Source organism: Ovis canadensis, chromosome 9 (assembly GCF_042477335.2).
Source record: "Ovis canadensis isolate MfBH-ARS-UI-01 breed Bighorn chromosome 9, ARS-UI_OviCan_v2, whole genome shotgun sequence".
Taxonomy (NCBI): Eukaryota; Metazoa; Chordata; class Mammalia; order Artiodactyla; family Bovidae; genus Ovis; species Ovis canadensis.
Window position 1 is genome coordinate 87,399,840 of NC_091253.1, and position 22,777 is coordinate 87,422,616.

Here is a 22,777-nt window from a genome sequence, read left to right on the forward strand (position 1 = left end):
GCATGGCTTTCCTGGCCTTGAGAGGCCTATAAACAGTTCAGTCTGAGACTCCTTATGAAAAGTTTCGATATAGCTAGCGTAAAAACCCTATGTAATCAGTTAACTGGACTTAATTTGTATGCAAATTAGTCTTAATTTAGTTGTATGTGGTAAAAGTGAGGGTAATTTTGGAGAGAAAAAGGTTATATTTCAATGGCTATTAAATTCTAGTTCTGTTAGTTCAGGTCTGTATTTACTCTCTAAGACTCACCTTCCAGATTACTCACCTCCTAGATATATAACAGCATGTCTTTGAGTTCTGCAGAACGAAGGCCCTCACCCAGCCAGGTGGAGGATGGTAACGCGAGGCTGCGCACGAGTCCTGGACACCGCTTGGTTTCTTCACCTCCAGCCAACTGCAAGAAAGTCACACAATCTGTAGCCCTCACCGTAAAGTTTGTGTTTAAAAACTCTTCCCCCCAGCCATCAGGGAATTCAGGTCTTTTGAGGATGGCTGGCCTGTTCTGCTTGTGTGTGTGTCCGCTTAGTCGCTCAGTCGTGTCTGACTCTTTGCTACCCCATGGACTGTAGCCTGCCAGGCTCCTCTGTCCATGGAATTTTCCAGGCAAGAATACTGGAATGGGTTGCCATTTCCTACTCCAGAGGATCTTCCTGATGCAGGGATTAAAGCCGTGTCTCCTGCGTCTCCTGCACTGGCAGACAGATTCTATACCACTGCACCATCTGGGAGGCCCATAAACCTTTCTCTGCTCCAAACTCTGACATTTCAGTTTGTTTAGTCTGTGTCTTGGGACAACAATAAGTAGCCTGAAAAATGTTGCTGAGGTACAAATCTACTTTGACTTTCAGTTACCACCATTTATAACTGAAAGGTTTCACTCCCCAGAACCATCTGTTAACAAGTCTCTGAGGACAAAGACTCCACGACCTGCTTGATGATCTGCCTGACTAATAGCAGAGCCTGGTATCAATCCATGTATGTTGAATCAATATCATGTAGCCTATAAATCCTTCACAGCACTTGCTGAGTTGACTTCAATAGTGCAGTACCAAGTCAGCTTATTTCAATAAAAACCAAGTCTGACACCCCTAAGGCACAAGTCTTAGACTGCTTTCCATAAACTTCCAGATGTCTTCCTTTAAAAACACCCGTCTCTTACTAAAAGTCCACACAAGTACTTCCATCAAAAGTTGTTCAACTCTGCTAAGCAGGTAATTGCTTCTGCAACAGCTAGGTCAGCTGTCTACTACAGCATCCATTGGTTGGGATTCATGATATTACTCTGTTTATGTCTGTCTCATTTGCTGGGCTGTGAGCTTCTGGAACTTGGCTGTCTGGTTCACTGTTTACCCAAACAAGTGGCTATATGCATAAGGATAGTCATAATGAAAATGTTGGTTTGTGCACATGGTCGGAGCAATCCATGTCCAGGAAGATTTTTGCTCTATTTGTAGGGTATATATTTATTTAAATTCACACATTTAAAATCTTTGAATTCCTTAATCAGTTCATATCAACTGTGTGTATGAGGAAGATCAGTATCTCCAATTTACTAAGGAAACTGACGCAGAAGGTCATAGTGTAAATAAATCCAAGGTTACCGGCGGAAGAGACTGAACACCCTGGTTAACGTCAGCTGTGACCGGCGGGAGGCGCGCCGGAGGCCTTTTGGACTCTTTCGGCCACCGTAGCCGGGTCCTCTCTCCCCTCCCTCTATTTATGCGCCTGCGCGCTGCGGGAACGCCGTCCATTTCTCCATCAGCCTGAGAGGACGTCGTGGTTGAGGTGAGTCGTGCGCCTACTGCCTCCCTTGTTTGGATTCCCCCATCTGCAGCCTCCCGCAGCGGGTCTGCCTGTCTAGCCGTTACTCTGCATCTCTGGGGTCGGGAAACCTCGGACCTCTGACCCGTGTCGACCCCAGCTTCCCGGCGTTGCGGTCTCTTCGGGGAGGGTCTCCCGGGGAGCCGGGTTTGCTGAGGGGCGTGAGAGGGGCCTCGAGGAACCGCCAGGCTTCTGAGGCAGCCGGCCCGGCCCCGGGGACCGCTGCGTATCTCACCGCGTCGAGCGTGACCTTGGCGGCGTCCTTTGACCTGTCCGGTCCCGGTGTTTTCACCTGCAGGAAGGGAGTGGTTTCCTCCTCGGGGCTCCGTGGCGCTCGGTGGCTGTGGCTTTGTGGTGGCGGTCGGGGTCGGGGTTGGGGTTGGGAGGCTGGAGGGCGGGGGCGGGGCGGGCCTCCCGCAGCCCCCTCCGCGCGCGCACGGCCTTCTCGCCCCGCGCGGGCGGCGCTCGCCGGGGGCCCGGGGGACCTGCTGGGGTCCCGCCCGGGTGTTAGTGCTGACTGCGCGACCTTGAAATGCTTCCCTGACCTTCGTGCGTCACGGTTTTTGTCAGTAAAACGGGAAAACACCTGCTCACAGGATTAAATGAGTTGGTGGTAGAGTCGTTCGCACTTGTGCTATCAGTCTAGAACCACTGCTAATCTTTCCTGTAATTCGGAGAGGTCCGTGTCTGTCTTGTACCCCGATTACTGTTGGGCCGCAATCAGCTTGCTGATTTAGGATGGTCGTTCAGTGTGTGAAAGGGAAAAAGATGAAGTCACTAAGCCCCTAAAGAGCTTACGTGTTGGTAGAGGAGTTGGTCCACTGTCCTGCTCGTGTCTCTAGGTACTAAAATGTATTATGCAGAAGAGTTCTAAGAGCTCTCTCTTCATTCTAGCCGTCGAGAAGAAAAACTGCCATGTCCACTGCTTTGGCAAAACCTCAGATGCGTGGCCTCCTGGCCAAACGTCTGCGATTTCATATTGTTGGAGCATTCATGGTCTCCCTGGGGTTTGCAACTTTCTATAAGGTATGTATGTTTTATTTTTACTTTGTGCTCGCGGTCCAAAAATGTTTTCAATTTGAAAATGTATTTCATTTTCATACATAGTTCTTAGAGTCTTTTAAAGAAATTCCTTTTGTAGGGTGCTCCCTTGCTCTTACTTTTCTCCACCCACCTCAGTGTGATGGGGGCAGTATCTCATTCTCCAGATGGCTTGTCTTCCATCTTTAAATGAAGCTTAATTTGGTAGGGCTGCCATAACAAAATACCACAAAGTGGATGGCTTCCACAATAGAAAAAAATTTTTGAGGCTAAAAATCCAAGATCAAGATGGCTGTGGGGGACTTACCTGACCATCCAGTGGTTAAGACTCCAAGCTTCCAGTGCAGGGGGCATGGGTTCTATCCCTGGTTGGGGAACTAAGATCCCACCTGCCACCAGTGCCCCCCCAAAAAACAAAAAAACTTTGGGGTTGATTTCTGCTGTTGCCTCTCTGCTTGACTTTGTAGAACATGTCTGTCTTCTCCCTCTCATCACATGGTCCTGTATGTGTTAGTATGTTTCTGAGTTTTTTCCTCCTATAAGGATGCTAGCCAAATTAAGATCCATCCTAAAAAGTTCATTTTAACTTACTACTTCTTTGTTGTTTAGTTGCTAAGTCATGTCCAACTTATGTGGCCCCGTGGACTGTAGCCGGCCAGGCTCCTCTGTCCATGGGATTTCACAGATAGGAATACTAGAATACTGGAGTGCATTGCTCTTTCCCTCTCCAGGGGCTCTTCCGGGCCCAGGGATTGAACCCCGGTGAATTGTTGACCACCGAGCCACTAGGGAAGCCCTAATTACTTATTTAAGGGCCTTAATAAAATAATGGGCTTCAAGGTGAACGCAAACTTGGTGATTTATGTTGTCTTTAGATATTGTTTCTAATAATCTAAAAAATAAACCCTGAATGTGATTGTTACCTTTTAGTTTGCCGTGGCTGAAAAAAGAAAGAAGGCATATGCAGACTTCTACAGAAATTATGATTCCATGAAAGATTTTGAGGAGATGAGGAAGGCTGGTATCTTTCAGAGTGCAAAGTGATTTGGAATATAAAGGTAATATGGTTATTTTAAGTTACTGTTTAAAATCTTTCAGTTGTGTGTATACATAAAATATACAATCTTAATTACGTACAGTTCAGTATTGTCAAGTACCTTTACATTGTTGCACAACCCATCTTGCAAATGGGTATCCATCTGTACCCATGAAACATTTCCCCCTTCCCCAGGCAGTCAGCATGCTTCTGTCTGGGTACCTCGTGTAATATCCTCAAGGTTTACTCATTACAGCTGTGTGAGAATTTTCTTCCTTGTTAAGGCTAAGTAATCCATTTTATCTGTATACCACATTTTGTTTAATCATTCATCTGTTAATGATTGCTTATAATCATTAAATCCTTATAATCTGTTAAAGATTCTTTATACAGCTTTTGGCTCTTGTGAATAATGCTGCTGTTCTGTGTGCATATCTCTTTGATACCCTGCTTTCAATTCTATTTTGAGTGTATATTCAGAAGTGGAGTTGCTAAATCATATGATGTTCTGGTTTAAAATTTTTAAGGAACCACCATACTCTTAAATAGTGGCTGCACTATTTTACACTTCACCAACTTTTGTGTGCAAGGATCTTTCCACATCCTTGCCAACACTTATTTTCTGGTTTTTTGATAGTAGCCATCCTAATGAGTGTTAGGTATTGTTTTCTTTTGGTCTTCGTTTGTATTTCCCTAATGGTTAATGATGTTGAGCCTCTTTTCCCATGCTTGTTAGCTGTTTGTATATCTTCTTTGGAGAAATGTCTATGCAAGTCTTTTGCCCATTTTTAATTGGATAGTTTTTTGTTGAGTTGTAGGAGTTATTTAAAAGCCCCTATCAGCTATGATTTAGATATTTTCTCCCATTCTGTAATTGCCTTTTCAATCTATTGATTGTGTCTTTTGGTGAACAGACATTTGAAATTCTGATGTTTTCTGATTTTTTTTTTGCCTGTACTTTTGGTGTCATATTTAAGAAATCATTGACAAATTCACTGTGATAAAGTATTACTTTTTCCCTGAAGTTTTACAGTTTAATTAGCTCTTTAGGTCTTTGATCTATTTTGAGTTAATTTTTGGATATGATATTAAGGAAATGGTTTGCTTCATTCTTTTGCATGTGAATATCCAGTTTTCCGAACACCATCTGTTGAAAAAATTTTCCTTTTCCTATTAGTCTTAGTACCATTGGTGTTCTTCTCTATGTGGATGGGTTTATTTTGGTACTCTAGTCTATTGCATTAGTTTATATTTCCATCTTTATGCTGATACTACACTCTTGATTACAATACCTTTATAGTAGGTTTTGAAATCAGGAAGTGTTAGTCCTCCAGAGTTGTCTTTTTCAAGATTGTTTTGGCTGTTCATGATCTTATTGATAATCCACATGAAATTTAGGATGGATTTTCCTATTTCTCAAACGCTGTTGGGGTTTTGATAGGAATTGCATTATATAGATCACTTTGGGTAGTGCGAACATCTTGACAGCTACAAGTATTCTAGGTCATGAACACAAGATGTGTTTCTATTTATTTGTTTCTTTAATTTCAGCAATGTTTTATACTTTTCAGTAGATTAAGTCTTGCCTCCTTGTTGAAGTTTATTCCTAAGAATTGTAGTTTAATGCTAATATAATTGAGATTGTTTTAATTTGCTTTTCTGATTATTCATTGTTAGTGTATAGAAACACTACTGATTTTGTGTGATTACATATCCTGTAGCTTTGCTGAGTTATTCTAACAGTTCTGTGTGTGTGAGAGAGAGATCGATCAACCTTTGAGGGTTTTCTGCATATAAGATCAGATCATCTGCAGATAGCTTTACTTCTTCCTTTCCAATCTGGATGTCATTTCTTTTCTTCCCTAATTGCCCTGGCTAGGATTTCCAGTACTGGGTTGAAGAGAAGCGGCAAAAATGTGCATCCTTGTCCCCGCCAACACCGACTTTAGAGGAGAAACTTTTTAAGTCTTTTACCATTGAGTATATTAGCTGTGGGTTTCTCATATATCACCTTTATTATGTTGAGGTAGTTTTTCTTCCTATTCTTTATTTGAATTTTTTTTTTAAATCGTGGAAAGGTATTAAATTTTTCAAATGCTTTCTTGAATCAGTTGAAATGATCATGTGACTTTTTGTCCTTCTGCGGTGTATTTTTCATATGTTGAATCATCCTTCTTCATGGTGTATAATCCTTTTAATGAACTGTTGAATTGTTGGCTAGTATTTTATGAGGATTTAGCATCTGTATTTGGGCTATTGCTTTGTAATTTGTCTTTAATATATTTGATGGTCTTATAGAATGTGTTTTGTTTTTTTTTTACTTTTATTTTTGGCTGTGCTAGGTCTTTGTTGCTAAGTGGGCTTTTCTCTAGTTGCTGTGAGCGGGGGCTTTTCTTTGCAGGGGCTCCTCTTGTTGGCAGAGCACAGGCTCTTGGGCCACAGGCTTCAGTAGCTGTGGCTCATGGGCTCAGTCATGGCAGCTCCCAGGCTCTGGAGCACCGGCTCAGTGGTTGCGGCCCACGGGCTTAGTTGCTTTGCAGCATGTGGGATCTTCCTGGATTAGGGATGAAACCTGTGTCTCTTCATTCACAGGTGGCTTCTTTACCACTGAGCCACCAGGGAATCCCCAAATGTTTTGTATTTTTAAATAAGGTGGTGAGTCAGATGTGGCCATGAGACATGTGAGAGACACAGGAAAACATGGAAGGGCAGTCTCTCCCGCATACACGTTTAAGATGTCTTTAATGTTATAGAAAGTTAAAAAACACATGGAGTGAATTTGAAAGTGTTCCCCTCTCCAGTTTTTTGGAAGAGCTTGAGGAGGATTGGGGTTAACTTTTTTAAATGTTTGGTAGAATTTACCTGTGAAGCCATCTTATCCTAGGCTTTTGTTTGTTGAGTGTTTTTTGATTGTGGATTTAATCTTCTTACTTAGTTAAAGTCTGTTTCTTGGTGTGTTTTTTATAATTTTTATTTTCTGTGGCTTTGGTTTAGCTTGCTTTTCTTTTTCTACCTTTTAAGGGGTAAACTTAGGTTGTTGATTTGATCTTTTTAAACTTCTCTTCTTAAACCTACTTTGACCCATTGGTGGTTGGAGAGTATGTTGTTTAATCTCAACTTATTTGTGGATTTTTCTATTTTCCTTCAGTTCAGTTGCTCAGTTGTGTCTGACTCTTTGCGACCCCATGGACTTCAGCGCACTAGGCCTCCCTGTCCATCACCAACTGCCCAAATTTACTCAAACTCATGTCCATCGAGTCGGTGATGCCATCCAACTATCTCATCCTCTGCTGTCCCCTTCTCTTGCCTTCAATCTTTCCCAGCATCAGGGTCTTTTCCAGTGAGTCAGTTCTTCGCATAAGGTGGCCAAAATATTGGCGTTTCAGCTTCAGCATCAGTCCTTCCAGTGAATATTTAGGACTGATTTCCTTTAGGATGGGCTGGTTGGATCTCCTTGCAGTCGAAGGACTCTAAAGAGTCTTCTCCTACACCACAGTTCAAAAGCATCAATTCTTCAGCAGTCAACTTTCTTCCTAGTCCAACTTTCACATCCATACATGACCACTGGAAAAACCATAACCTTGACGAGATGGACCTTTGTTGGCAAAGTAATGTCTCTGCTTTTCAATATGCTGTCTAGGTTGGTCATAGCTTTTCTTCCAAGGAGTAAGCGTCTTTTAATTTCATGGCTGCGATCACCATCTGCAGTGATTTTGGAGCCCCCCAAAATAAAGTCTGTCACTTTTTCTACTGTTTCCTCATCTATTTGCCATGAAGTGATGGGACCAGATGCCATGATCTTAGTTTTGTGAATGTTGAGCTTTAAGCCAGCTTTTTCACCCTCCTCTTTCACTTTAATCAAGAGGCTCTTTAGTTTTTCTTCACTTTCTGCCATAAGGGTGGTGTCATCTGCATATCTGAGGTTATTGATGCTTCTCTTGGCAATCTTTGATTTCCAGCTTGAGCTTCATCCAACCCAGCATTTCTCATGATGTACTCTGCATATAAGTTAAATAAGCAGGGTGACAATATACAGCCTTGACGTACTCCTTTCCCAGTTTGGAAACGGTCTGTTGTTCCATGTCCAATTACAACTGTTGCTTCCTGACGTGTATGCAGATTTCTCAAGAGGCAGGTTAGGTGGTCTGGTATTCCCATCTTTTTCAGAATTCTCCAGTTTGTTGTGATCCACACAGTCTTGGCCTTGGCATAGTCAATAAAGCAGAAATAAATGTTTTTCTGGAACTCTCTTGCTTTTTCGATGACTCAGTAGATGTTGGCAATTTGATCTCTGGTTCCTCTGCCTTTTCTAAAACCAGCTTGAGCATCTGGAAGTTCACAGTTCATGTACCCTTGAAGCCTGGCTTGGAGAATTTTGAGCATTACTTTACTAGTGTGTGAGTTGAGTGCATTTGTGCGGTAGTTAGAGCATTCTTTTGCATTGCCTTTCTTTGGGATTGGAATGAAAACTGACCTTTTCCAGTCCTGTGGCCACTGCTGAGTTTTCCAAATTTGCTGGCATATTGGGTGCAGCACTTTCATAGCATCATGTTTTAGAATTTGAAATAGCTCAGGTGGAATTCCATCACCTCCACTAGCTTTGTTCATAGTGATGCTTCCTAAGGCCCACTTGACTTCGCATTCCAGGATATCTGGCTCTAGGTGAGTGATCACAGCATCGTGGTTACCTGGGTTGTTAAGATCTTTTTTGCATAGTTCTTCTGTATATTCTTGCCATCTCTTAATATCCTCCTCTTCTAGTTTAGGTGCATACCATTTCTGTCCTTTATTGAGCCCATCTTTGCATGAAATGTTCCCTTGGTATATCTGTTTCTTCTGTTAGGATTTCTAGTTTCATCCATTGTGACCAGCAAAGATACTTTATGTGATTTCAGTCTTAAAATCTGTTGTTCTATGACCTAACATGGAAATTAATCCATATGCAGTTAAGAAAAAGTATATATTCTGATGTTGGGTAGAACGAGATTTGATTGGTCTGTAGTGTTCAAGTCCTCTTATTTTCTTAATGATCTGTCTGGTCATTTCAGTTATAGCCATTATTGAAAGTATTGGGTTTGCCAAAGAGTTTGTTTAGGTTTTCTATAAGATTTTACATTCTAAGTCACCTGCTGTTACATAGAGCTGTCTGTTTCTTCCTTCAATTCTGTTAGTGTTTGCTTCATGTATTTCCCTGCTCTCATGCTTGGTGTGTATATAATCTGCCTTCTTGGTGAACTGACCCTGCCATTATAAAATGTCCTTTGTGTCTGTAGCATTTTTTGACTTAGTCTGTTTTGTCTGCTAACAGTATAGCCACTCTTGCTTTTTAGATTGCTGTCTGTATGGAGTCTCTTTTCATCCTTAACTTCACAAGTATGTGTATCTTTGGATCTAAAGTGAATCTTTTGTAGATAGCTTGTAGTTGGACCTTGTTTTGTATCCATTCCTCAGATCCATGACTGCTGGTTTGGGACATTTAAACCAACCTATTGTTATAATCTATTTTGAATTGCTGATAACACACATACAAAAATTTAATCACATAAAAAATTCTGTTTTACAACCCTGTTCCCCTACTTTGTTATTAATGTCACAAATGGCATTTTTAGACATTGTGCCCATTAACACAGATGTCTTTCTTTTAGTGCTTTTGCCTTTTAAATACTACAAAATTAAAAGTGGGGGTATGAAACATGATTAACACTGGCTTTATATTTATTCATATATTTACCTTTGCCAGGGAACTTTATATTTCAGTATGGCTTTGAGTGATTATCTAGTGTAATTTTGTTTCAAATTGAACAGTTCTCCTTGCAGATCTAGTAGTAATGAACTCCTTATCCTTTAGCTTTTGTTTATCTGGGAGTGTCTTAATTTCTTCCTGATTTTCGAAGGACATTTTCCTGAGAAGTCCACTGATAATCTTACAGAAGCTCTGTTATAGACGGTGAATCTTCTCATTGCTTCCAGGATTTATTGTCTTTGGTTTTGACAGTTGGATTATAATGTGTCTTGATGTTAGGAGACTTTGGGTTCATCTTACTTCCAAGTAACATATTTGTATATACATTTCTTTCCTCAGATTTGGGAAGTTTTTGGCCATTATTTCTTCAGATAAACTCTCTGTCCCTTCATGCACCTCCACAATACAAATGTTGGTCTTTTTGATGGTGTCTCGTAAGTCCCTTAAACGCAGTCACCACTGTCACCAGTGTTCCGAGATAAAGATAGAAATAGTCCCTTGGGAGGCCCTCAGACAACCCAGAACATTGTGTGCAAGGTCTGCTCTTTTCCTTCTTCCCTGAAGTATTTGAAACCTTTTATGGTTTGTTATTTGGATGTCCACAGGTGACTTGGTGGCTTTCTAGAGATTCTGGTTTAGATAGTCAAGGTCCACTGCCTCATGGACAGTGTGAATTAAGGTTCTGTGTCTAAAATTTAAGGATAATTTTGAATATAAATAACTTTTGCCTAGTATTAGATTCAATTCTGTTACATTCCATTTCTGTAGTTGCTTTCACAGACCGATACATGTATTAAGTAGCCATGGTTTAATATATGTAATACATAATAGTAGAAAAACAAGTTTATTCCCAGTGGTTGGAAAACTGATAGGAATTGTAATTTCCATCATGGACTGTTATGTCTGTTAGAATTGATAATCACAAAGTAACAGGAATTACTAAAATAGAAAACTAACAATGTTTTATGTAAAGGGTGATCTGTGTTAAAAGTGAATAAGAAAAAAGGCTGAAGGTAAAAAGATGAAGAAAATACTAGTTTTTTGGGTGTGGAATCTTAACACTGCTGTTTTCTTGTACCTTTGAAATTTTCAAAACTTTCACAGTGGTTATGCTTTTCATAAATCAGATGTTAACAGACTGATTTTTTAAATACTTTTTTTTTAACCTTTTACTTATAAGAAGTTGATTGCTTAAAAAACAATAAAGAGGGGCAGATTTGGAGACAAGAATACAAAAGTTTAGAACAAATGGACTGCTGCTTTTTAAGAACAGTATGGGTCTGAGACGGGAACAGATGGGGTGGACTTGGAGAAAAAAAGGTAGAATTTGGTACGTGAAAGCAGGAAACCTCGGAAAAAGATGTGAACGCCCCACATGGAAAAGAGGTTGGACAGGGAAGTTGGGGAGCATGGGGAGAATGGACCTGGAGCCCAGGCAGCCTGCACGGCCGCTCCTGGACTAAGGGGGAGGGGGCGAAACGTGGCCTGAGTCGGTGGTGGGAGCGCTCGGGGGGCCCAGCGTGGCGAGCTATTAAGAGAGTGACTGTCGTTAACTTGGTCACTCTGTTTTTCTCCACAGAATCTCTTTGGGTTGAGTTCCTTGGAAGTTTGTCACTTTGCTGTGCTCCTGAACTATGAAACTGTGACTCTCTGGGGTGAGAAATAGTCTCTCAATAAATAAACAATTAACAAATACTGTGGACACTTAAGTCTTTGTTCAGTTATTCTTACCGACATGTAGAGTTTGGGGTATGTGGATTAGAATTGGTCAGGGATTTTTAATTTTATGAGTCTTATGAAGGTAACTTTAAATATTGATTAAAATTTTTACTGTTCTAGGACATTTTTGACTCTTCTCACATTTTGTCCATTTCACTGAGATACTGCCTGGGCCATGGGTTTAAAGGGTCTGCATGAACCTACATGACTGTATATATATTGTGGGCTCTTAAAAGGAACAGACTGTCTTTCCAATAAAATCATTGTTATCGGATTGCCCTGCTGGATCCAGCCACTGGACAGATGGACATTTAAGGCTCTTTATTCAGTTATCACTTTATTGAAGGCCTAACGTATGCATGTACAATATGGAATACACACACAAAAAATTGTTATTTAATTGGAATTGAGGTTGAGTAATATTTGCTAATTGAGAGTGTGGTAACATTTTTCAGAGGAGGTCTTAGGACCTTTCTCTCCTTTAGTAATTGTTTTTGTTGTGATCAAAAGAGCTTTAAGAATTGTGTCATTTTAGTGAAAACTAACTGAATCCCCAGTAATTGAATCCCCAGTTCTTTCATTGGGTTAACAAATTTTCTTGTGCAGAATTTGAGTCCAATAATGTAAGCTGTAATAAACCCAGCTATCAGCGAAAACCTGCATTTTAAGAACCCACGTTTATATATGATCAGTAATTCAAGAATTTTATTTTAAACAATTTCATATAACAATTAGAAGTAGTATGCAAAATTATCATAAAAGATACAAGACTTAATACATATTTACAAGCTTAAAAATAGTTACTCTTGTGGTTGACAAAACTGTCACTTTCCTAAATGAGTATGATACAGCAAAGTAATGGTGGAGCCATTGTTTTCATATTCAGCCTAAATTGTCCATTAACAGTAAACAACTATGCAGTGATCTCTTTCTTGTGCCCAGTAACATGTGAGGCTTAAGTTAAAGCGCACATTTGAAATTGAAATTTCTTAGCATCTCACAATTGGAGGTTATCAGGTTGTAGGCTGAAGTTTGGATGTAATGAGTAAAAATGTGTTTTAGTTGGAGTGTCAAATTTTTACTGAATGCTCAAGGTGTACGTGGTGACCCAGGATCTTGAGCCAAATCCATTTTTTAAAAACAAAGAAAATCATGGGAATATCTTTATGCTGGATCAAGCTAAGTCATCAAAATGGAGTACTGTTAAGGTTAATGTTGGGGTCCTTGACTTGGCTAAGGCATCAGGGTGAGTCCGTCCATAAAAGTATCCTGTAGTGGGAGTTCCCCAGTAGTGCATTGCTTATGGAACTGAAGAAACTCACCTGAGCACCCTGGATCTGTTTTTAACAGTAGACAAAAAAAGATTTGCTTGCCTAGCAAAACAAATTAGACATTTTTCCAAAATGTACCTGGATAAGTCATCAGTAAAATTTCAGTAAAAGTTTAGAGTAGGAATGTACATGGCCACTTTCACTTAAAATGGCATCACGTTTAAATAACATTAACAAGTTAAACAGTAAGATCCTAAGCATTGAATTTCATTGAAAGCTAAACTTCTGCAGAGAAGGGTGTTAGGCAAAGATGATGTCTCATCCTAAAAAGAGAGGCAGCAGGAGATGGAAGTTTACATCTGTTTCCAATGCCTGACTACAGAGTTGACGATCTTAATTAAAGTAGAAATTTTAGCAAAAAGAGCAAAAAGGAATGTATATTCAGTACATGATAAGACCCAAACAGGAAGGAATAAGTTTTTTAATCACTCAATTTTGAAGTATCTTAGTTGTAGGAAAAAGGAAGAATTTGAGTTGAACAGTGGTTTTGTGTCCACAATAGATGTTAAAAGCTCATTAGGTTTTTCAAAAATAAATTGCACAAGCAGCAATCAACACCTTGGAGGGGACTCAAGGGAACCCTTTCCTCAGGGCTTTATTTTTCACCATGGTAAATTTACTAATGAAAACTTGCGCAAAATGTGGATCAACCATGTAATGGTAGGTTTTCACAGTGGAGGGGAGCGGTTCCACAGCCACCACAGGGCATGAAGTCTGCACGGAGGAGCAGCCGGGGCCCAGGTGACAAGAGGTCTTTGTGATGTAGTCCACAAGTCTGTTATACTGTTGCTCTGACAGTCTCTCTCGAACTCCATCCACCTGCGACCCAAAAGAAGTTTTCAGTTGCCAAACCCTCTTAAGGACACTTCCATAACAAGATTATTCCTTCTCTTGCCTTGATACACTGGATGTTGGGCCTTTTAGGTTATCTAATAAAGCCACTGAATAAGCATTTGGTGTTGTGTAAAAGTCCCATGTTTGACGATTTGGGAATATTTTACTCTTAACTCTTAAAAACATCTGTCACTGCTCTCTGCCAGCCTAGTCCAGGAACAAAGGAGTATCTTTCCTCTGTTTCAATCTAATCAACATTAAACCCTGAGATAAAAGCTCTGCTTGTCTCTGGAAACCTCTCCAGACAGAACCTCTTTACCTCTTTCAAACCAGTGGCTTTGGACAGAGTCTTTAGAAAACAAATACCTTTTGAACTGTAACATTTTCTGCTTTATAAATATTAGGATTTAAAGCCAGAGAAAATGAAAAAAAAACTGGGCAGAGGAAGGGGAAGTTTTTATGGAGAAGAGGGAGGCTGCAAAGCGCATTCATGGTCTGTCAGGGTCTGGCGCGTCTTCTGTGGAGCTCAAATAGAAGAACTGATGCGCTTCCCAAACTCTTGAGAGAGATTTTCTCAGGAAGTACCCATCAGAGGCGAGTGGAGCTATAAATGCCCCCCATCCTAGAATTCTGTAGCTGTCTACTGTGTAAATCAAGTGGAGTGGGACGTTTCCAGTAAGCCACTGGTCTCTGGGAATCAGGTAGCCGCTGACCTCTCCATGGCCTATACCTACCAAACGTTTGGCAAGACTACTCTGGAAGACTTACTTATAAACATTTTAATGAGGACTTCTGAGTTCTTGAAATAGTAGTAAAGAAGGTATATGTTTCTGTGTAGGGCACAGAGACAGTGCAGCCAAGGATGTCTTACAGGTGGCAGAAAGCCAGTGGGGTGGTAAAGAGGGCTGCCTGCCAGAAAAATAAGGAGGGCGTCCATCAGAGTTCAGTCTCATATTTTTAAGTTTGGGAAAGAAAATAAAGGCCCCCAAAGATTCACTGACAGATGAAAGCTGTGCACCACCAGGCAAAAGCCAGAACTCTGATGATATCATTTGATGGGGTCAGGATTCAGCTGGAAAGCTTCGAATACACAAGAGTCTTAATTGCTTCTCCTGAACAGCAGCACAGGAAAACCCATGTTGTGAAAGGAACATGGCCAAGGAATAAATTGACCTTCTGACTCATTGTGAGCCTCTCATAAGGGATTTCAATAATGTGCCAGGCATATTAAGCAATTATTACCCTAAAAATGGCTGCATTTAACTAAGAAAAGCAAATGCTGATAAAAAAAAAAAATCCTGCCGTATTTGAATATACTGAATGATGTCATCTACAAATTAATTGCTTCCAAAATCCAAAGGAGCTATGTTTGCTAGCATCTAGAGCAAAATCCCAGAAAAACCATTTCATGCAAAGATTTTAAAACACTATTCTTTAGTTTTCACTGGAAGACAGTGGGTAGGCTTCCCAGCCCGGCTTTAAGCCCGAGGCTTAGGTTGGGCGTGGCCACTGAGGAAAAGGCACTGTCAGGCAGCACTGCTGAGTGACCCCCACTCCCATTTTGGAAAGACTGGATTAGAGCATTAGTAACGAAGCGTCTACTGTCTCCAAAACATTTTGGGGGGCATTTTTGTTCTGCAGCCTGGGTCTCCATTGGAGTGAGTCGGGGAGGGGAGGGTTTGGACACAGGATTAACGGGGCAGTTACTTTTTGTTTGTTAATAAGGAGTTGGGGTTAGAGGTAAAGGGTGAGAAAGTGGAATTTAGAGGCTGAAGGGTTGCAAATCTGCTGGTCTGCCCAGTGCCTCCTGCTGCTGTGTAAGCTGCCCTGCAGTGTTCCTGCTCCCAGTCATCTCTTCCTGCCTCTGACCCCTTCATCCTGAGCACCCTTGGGAAACGAGTGGTGACTCCAACCGTCTCAGTAACTCCCAGGGAAGCTGAGGTGTGTTCCCCTCCAGCTACAATTCCCCACAGTACCCTCCTCAAGCAGAAAAGCCAAAGAGAAGACTCACAGCAAATGCTGATTCTCTAGTCTCAATAGTTTAAGATCTGAAATAGTTCCCAAGCAACTGAGGAATAACGATGGTCACAGATACTCCTCAGGGCTTTGGAAGTTTCTCGTTAAGGACCAGGGACTTGAAGATAATGATACTATCCCCTGCCAAGGCCTGTAGCCAGATTATTGCTGCTTTATTGTCAACTGGATCAGAAGATTTTGGCAGATCTAATAAAGTCAGGCTGGACATCTGACCTCTGTTTATTCCCAGAAAGTCATCAACTTGAGCCAGCAATGTAGTCTTAGTGCCAAGCCCCTGCTTAAAGCCTGACTGATTATGATCCAAGAAACTAGAGAAATCTCAGAGTTGTTGTGGTTGGCTGCCTTCCATCTTCTCAGATAATTTTACCCAAACAGTGGTGTGAGGGAGACGCAGGCTCCCATACCAGGAAGAACATAATGAAAGAAGGAATCAGGCAGGACCTGCCAGAGGCAAGGTTTGCTGGGCTTTCTGGGACCTACTTATACCCTAAGTTAGGACAGGCAGGTTCCTCTTAACCTCTGATCCAACCCCAGTCTAGCTGTGTGGGAAAAGATGTCCGTTTCCTAGGTCAACTCTCGGGGCCCCAAGGATCAGGCCGTCAGCAGGGAGGCAGAGGCAGGGGGCGGGGGCAGGGGCAGGGCAGGGTTCCAGTGGGTGCATGTGCTCACCCTGGTCTGGACGGCAGGAAGCCCGCGATCATCTCTGACCCCCAGCACCCAGAATGGACCCCCTCCCAGCTGTCGTGTGGCCAAGGAGCCTGCCGCCGGAGCCTGGGCAGTGTCCCCAGGAGGTACCGTGTACTGCTCAGGGGGTGGGAAATGTCCCACGGGGAAGGGGACACAGCTGCACGGAAGACAGAGCAGGGGGTGGGAGAGAGCTGGAGACAAAAAGTTTGAGCCCAAGCTCTCATGAGCTGGGGCTGAGGGAGGCGGTGCCTGTGCTTGTCCCACGCGTGACGCCCCTCGCTCCTGGGTGGCCCTTTCTCTGTCGGCCCTGCTGGAGGGACCGGCTGCAGCACTCCCAGGCCACGCGCAGACTCGGGCCTGCCCTGTGGACTTCAGACACGCTCACTCTGGAGCTCCCGCACCCCAGCCCCACACGACTAACCTTGGACTCTCGGGTGGCTGAGCCCCAGCGGCGAGTCCACTGGCCTCCTGCCTCCCCTGGCCCTGGCAGCCTTTCTGGTCTCTGGCGCCCACCGCAGAGGCTGCCGGCTCACAGACACCCGGTACCTGCGGTCACCCCGGGTCTCCACGCTGCCGGCAGCTAACCCCGGGCACCCTGCTGTCGAAAGGTACCTCTGTGTCACAGGCCACTCTGGGCTGCTTGAGCTGCACGACGAGCAGGCCGCTCTGCTCGTGGTCCTGTGCGCAGTCAATCTCCGTGACCGGGAAGGCCTGCTGCTGGGTGTCCTCGCTGACGCTCACCACGAAGAGCACATCTGACGTCAGCAGCAGGCAGCCCTCGTGCTCCTGGCCTGAGCCCCTCACCAGAACGACCTCCAGGGCCATGTGCACTTCCGGTCTGCCCAGAGACTGGAGCATCTTCCTGTGTCAGAGGAGAAAGGTGAGGCCACAGCCAGCTTGGGAGAGATGCTCACCTCTCAGGGCTCACGGTTTGAAACAAAGCGAGGGCCCTCACCAATCTCATCATGTCATCTTGAAATGTGTAACTCACTTTAATTCTGATTCTGGTCATTCGAACCCAGCTCCTCCTGAAGACAAAGATACCCCTTGGTTTGGTGAGTCCTCTTCCCCCCCCCCCCCCCGTTAGAAATGTCACCCCTAATGAGGACACAGATAACCTCAGGCCTATCATGGGCCCTGGCACCTCTGCCAATGGACATCCTGCCCTGAGTGGGACATGGGGACAGGTGTTCTGCTGCCAGCCCAGAGCTGTGGACCAGCAGCCTCCCCTGAAAACAGCTGCTCCTCGTGGGCTCCCCTGGAAGGGTGGCCCGTTAGCTTGAGAGGAAGCCAGGCCCTGTTAACATACGATGCACGTGTGCAGCTGAACCAGCCTCCAGATAATCTTACCAGACGTATTTGACGTGGCTGTTTGGAGCCTGGTCAGCGTGCAGATCACTTGGCTGATAGCGCTGTTTGGGAAGCTGAGAAAGTCCAGCTCCATGTAAAATACCTGTAGTAAGAGAAGTAAGGGGGTTTTACTAGTTGTTTTCTGGAAAACAGCTTCATGCTACAGTGATGTCATTTGCTCAGAGCCATCTATAAAACGCTACAGTTCCAAAATGATGTCACATCTCTGGAAGTAAGTGTATAGATAATCATTAAACATTGCAATGCTCTTAACCCGAGTGATCTTATATTAGCTGCAAGCTGAAATATGAAATATGTACAGTCCAAGTACAGGCGGGCAATTAGAGGAAGCATAATGCTCCTGGGAATAGTCAGGCCTGAGCAATAGCTTACACATCGTTTACAGCTGATATGACGCAAAAGTCAAGACTGTTAGTTGACTTCCTTGCTTAGTATCACAGTATGTCTGTATCTGCGGTGTGGCTGTCAAAAAACAACGCACAGAGATGCACACGAAGGCGCGTGGTTGGCCTAGATACACTATTTAAATGACAGTCCAGCTGTTAGACATGAATCCATATATATTTATGAGCGCTCGTGGGGCCTCTGGTTTATTACACGCTCTCCCTGGTGCCAGCACCGAACGAGGGCACCACGTAGTCCTCCAGAGACGCTCCGGAACCAGAGATGGTACAGCCTGTGTGCTTTCTGAAGGCTTGTAAATGTTTATAAACGAGGCATAGTCATTAGACCAAGAGTTAGTGGTTTGTAAAACCTTCAGAGCGGTAATAAAACTTTTACAAGAATGATGGAAACCAACGAGGCCATGTGAAGCTCTGCTCTGAGATGCTCTTACATAAGGGAGAAACCCCACAGCCTTGGGAAACATGCAGTGAGGGACAAAGGCGCTTTCAAGACCAGAGGAATTTATGAAGTCTAAGTTGACTTTATCTTGCTGCCGTCCATGGCAAAAGGAATACTGTTTCTGTGAATGTGTAAGTATTTGATAAGGGAGCGTTTAACTTTGTCCAGTTATGAGTTGTGGCAGTACTTTTTGTCAGTTTCCCTGTGAGTGAAAATGTCATTCATGTAAGGAAAGAGAGGCAGGCGTGAGGGGGAGGCGGCGAGGGGAAGGGGAGGGAACACGTGTTCCTGTCTGTGTGGTCTCCTAAAGGAGCCGCTCCGGAAGGCTGCCTGAGCGCGGGCATTCTTCCCGCTCCCTTCCTCTCAGACACGGGTTTTATGCCCTAATCTGGCTGCCTCTTGTCAGATCTAGTGAGGCGCAGAGCCGCAGTCAAATGTACCCCGCGGACTCTACGGCCAGATGCAGTTACATGTGCAGAGCGCCTGCCCATCGTTTGTGATGCCAGCCAGCCACCACTTCATGACCAGAGTGATACTGATTTTAGGCACAAAGGTAACAATTCCAGAGTCCCTGGTGGTCCTGTTGTTAGGACTCTGTGCTTTCACTGCAAGGGCAAGTGTTCAATCCCTGGTTGGGGAACTAAGGAAGATTCTATAAGCCTTGCTGCTGCTGCTGCTAAATCACTGCAGTCGTGTCCAACTCTGTGTGACTCTATAGACAGCAGCCCACCAGACTCCCCCGTCCCTGGGATTCTCCAGGCAAGAGCACTGGAGTGGGTTGCCATTTCCTTCTCCAATGCGTGAAAGTGAAAAGTGAAAGTGAAGTCACTCAGTCATGTCCGACTGTTCACGACCCCATGGACGGCAGCCTACCAGGTTCCTCCGTCCATGGGATTTTCCAGACAAGAGTACCGGAGTGGGGTGCCATTGCCTTCTCCACTATAAGCCTTGTGGTGAGGCAAAAAAAAAAGTAATTCCAGTTACCTATTTGAGGAGAAGGGGACGACAGAGGATGAGATGGTTGGATAGCATCACTGACTCAATGGACATGAGTTTGAGTAAACTGGCAGTTGGTGATGGACAGGGAGGCCTCGCAGAGTCGGACACGACTGAGTGACTGAACTGACTGACTGACCGTCACCACTTTGCAGTAACTCACACTGCAGACCTGCCGACACTCATTTTCACAAGCAAATGCCAAAGTGTCTTCAAGGTAAAGTACCATATTTATTGTAGTATCTATGCATTTAATTCATTTAAAAAAGACTTCTTTTTTAAATATTGGATGTTAGATAGCATCACCAACTCAATGGACATGAATTTGAGCAAACTCTGGAGATGGAGGACAGAGGAGCCTGGCGTGCTGCAGTCCATGGGGTCACAAAGAGTCAGACGTGACTTAGTGACGGAACAACTATTTATGTAAGGTCAGTTAATGTGCTCTGCCCAGAATGCAGAAAATTAGCACAGGAAGAGGCGCTCCCTTTCCCACACCCCCACTGTGTGTGCACGGCTTTGTGGAGAGCCCTGGCACCATCCTAAGGCGGTAGTTCCACGAGCCCGGTTCTCCGCACCAGTCTGCTCTGGGAATGGGTTTCAGTGGCAGATGATGCACCTTTGCTGACCTTGGCCGGGAGACCGGGCCTGGCTACAATAGCAAGAGTCTGATGGCAAGAAAGCCACGCCTGAGGCCAAGCTGCACAGGCAGTGTGCATGCATCCACCAACACACGTGTGCTCTTTCATTCTCCAAATTCACAGGCATTGTTTTTTAAAGATAACCTTCCTGCTTTAGGACCTATTTTTTTCTTTCAAATTGCTCACCAGAAAAAGTCAGTCTACTCTCTGCTTTGATATATTCAACTTTCTGTCCTCAACCTCTCAGTCGTTATTTTTCATTAAAGCCTGCTTTGTTAAATGACTATGGAAAGATTCTGTGACACATATACACTGAAATTACTAATTGATTTCCTAGCTCTATAATTTTATCATAATTTATTAGTAATAGTCCAATTTTACACTTCGTGTAGATAAGCCTAGGGAGGTGAGGGAAAGACTATTATTTATAGCTTTATCTATTTTATTTTTCACTCCTTGGTCATGTGAGGGGCTAGATTATCTTAGGGAAACCTTGGTATAGTAACGCAAGGTAACCAGTGATGTCCGAGTTGGCCAGTTCTCCAGGACTCACCATAGCCAGTCTGTGACACCAGCTCAGCAGCCCCTCCAATGGGCTTCGTGAACACCCCCATGATTCCTTTCCCCACGCCGGAGATAACACCCTTGGCCTTGTGTCCTGCTGAAGCTTGAGCCTCCGATGTTTTCTGGAAGTTCTGCATTGGCTGATCAACTATACCAGCAATTGCACCTGAAAAATAACGAAAGCCTGGGTAAGGACTGAGGCATGAAATCCTGAGAACGTGAAAGCTTTCAATCTGGAACAGTTTTGCTTGGATTGAAAATGAAACCCCACCCTCATTATAAAGCTCTCTACCATGCATTTATTTACCTTTTATCTAAGGACACTGAGGCCATTAGACATTTATTATTGCAGTATCTTCATCAAAACACGATGTTCTGACTAGGTTTGCCCCAACACAGCCAGGATCTATGAAGTTCAGTTTAGAATTTAATAAACATGCCGGACTATTTCCAAGCGCACCCATACACCTTTCTCCAGAAATCAAGCAACACAGTTTAGAGAAAAGCACGAACAATTCCTTAGGAGAGTGAGCCAAATACATTTTCACTGAATCTGGGGATGAAAAAACTGAAAAGGGCAAGCCTCTTTCTTATTTGCTCTTTTAGTAAGAATAAGAGCAATTGTTTAATATAGTGAAGTGAGCTTGCTCAGTCGTGTCTGACTCTTTGCGACTCCATGGACTGTAGCCCACCAGGCTCTTCCCATCCATGGGATTCTCCAGGCAAGAATACTGGAGTGGGTTGCCATTTCCTTCTCCAGGGGAACTTCCCGGCCCAGGGGATCGAACCCGGGTCTCCTGCATTGCAGGCAGGCGCTTTACCCTCTGAGCCACTGGGGAAGCCCGTTTAATATAACAATATTAATATATTAATTATATAATAAGAGTAATTATTGATATAGTAATTATTTCTATTACAGTAAATCTGTCTCAAGGGCTTACTATATGCTAAGGGCTTACTTGTAGGAGATCATTAATTCTCACAATCCTCAAGAGTCACGGTTTTTATCCTCAGCTCCTAGACAAGGCTGCCGAAGCACAGGGAGGTTAAGGAATTTTCCCAAGGTCACACAGCTGTCCCGTGCTTGCGCCAGGATTTGAGTCTAGAGGGTCAGAGTCACAGCCTCATTCTTAACCACCAAGCTAGTCACTGATCCTGTTTATAAAACAAGCTTCTCTCCTTGACCAGTCTTGGAAAAATCTCCTTTTCTCTCACTTCAACTGAGGGTTGGCCACTTATCTCTTTGCTTGAGAACAGCTAGAAGCCCAGAGCTCACGGCTGTCTGCTCTGGCAGCTTTCCCAGGGGGCAGCCGGGCCAGGTGTGGAGCTGGCGTGTGAATCCCTTGGCCTCTGTGGGTCCCCTCCTTGCTCCTCTCACTCTGAGGGACCAGTGGTGAGTTTGAGTAAAGGCCTCAAAAGTCCAGATTTTTCTGCCATAACGGAGTGAAGGGTTCCCTACTCCAGCAAGAGGTAAAAATTTCATTACAATTCTTGACAGAATTCCGTTTTCAACTCAAACCTGCTAGCATTAATGAAAATGCACCGTTCCCGGGTGGAAATTTTAGCTCGTGTCAAATCCCATTATTCCAAATGCCACTAGTTCAGAGTCTCCTAGGTAAAAGGAGATTTCCAGGTCTCAGTTAATGACCTGCTAATTTCAAGTCATGTTCTACTGAACAAAGTCCAGCGAAACAAAGAGGCCAGTTCCTTTGCGTCAGTTGTACAGGGAACATTCTTCATGGATTCCACCCTTCTAAATTTTGACAGCACCATTTAGGTTTATGTATTGACAGATTAACAGTGACCTGAAGCGAAGGGTCTGTTTCCCAGCCTAGACCATGGCTTCCCAAACCTCTTATACACACGAGGCTGGAAGCAGAGGAGGCTGCTCACGGTTGGCCTGGGCCACCCTGGCGGTCTCGGGCACCCTACGACAGCCGGTCTCGGGGCCTGGGCTGGGAGCTCGCCCCGCGTCTTCAGTCTGAGGAATCTGAGGTTCTGTTCCCCATCTATGAGGTCAGGAGTCAGGGCAGCTGGGAAGTATTAACGGAACCGGCTACACTGGGAGGGGCAAGAACCCTGGGTCTTCTCTTCACATCATCTCACAGCAGG

General features: G+C 43.8%; 2 protein-coding genes across 5 annotated transcripts in view; one reads left to right on the plus strand and one right to left on the minus strand.

Annotated features, from left to right (window-relative positions):
* Window positions 1-1,693: 1,693 nt before the first annotated feature.
* COX6C (cytochrome c oxidase subunit 6C) lies at window positions 1,694-11,337 on the plus strand. Its single transcript, XM_069600532.1, has 4 exons — window positions 1,694-1,786; window positions 2,717-2,848; window positions 3,794-3,921; window positions 11,222-11,337. Exons 2-3 carry the CDS (start codon window positions 2,738-2,740, stop codon window positions 3,905-3,907), a joined length of 225 nt encoding a protein of 74 aa, XP_069456633.1. The 5' UTR covers window positions 1,694-1,786; window positions 2,717-2,737; the 3' UTR covers window positions 3,908-3,921; window positions 11,222-11,337.
* Window positions 11,338-11,681: 344 nt separating this feature from the next.
* The window catches only part of VPS13B (vacuolar protein sorting 13 homolog B), a 787,290-nt gene continuing 776,194 nt past the window's right edge, over window positions 11,682-22,777 (minus strand). For all 4 annotated transcript variants that reach the window (XM_069600522.1, XM_069600521.1, XM_069600524.1 and 1 more), the window contains exons 59-62: window positions 20,655-20,831; window positions 17,601-17,703; window positions 16,863-17,112; window positions 11,682-13,511 (exon numbers count right to left, since the gene is read on the minus strand). In XM_069600522.1, coding sequence (XP_069456623.1) covers window positions 13,263-13,511; window positions 16,863-17,112; window positions 17,601-17,703; window positions 20,655-20,831 — 779 coding nt within the window. In that variant the 3' untranslated portion in view covers window positions 11,682-13,262. The remainder of the gene's footprint in view (window positions 13,512-16,862; window positions 17,113-17,600; window positions 17,704-20,654; window positions 20,832-22,777) is intronic.

What these genes read in the sequence shown, in the direction of transcription:
- COX6C (XM_069600532.1), top strand. Translation starts at nt 2,738, where the DNA reads ATGTCCACTGCTTTGGCAAAACCTCAGATGCGTGGCCTCCTGGCCAAA. An exon ending in GGTTTGCAACTTTCTATAAG is followed by an intron (nt 2,849 to 3,793) that starts GTATGTATGTTT and finishes GTTACCTTTTAG; the next exon opens with TTTGCCGTGGCTGAAAAAAG.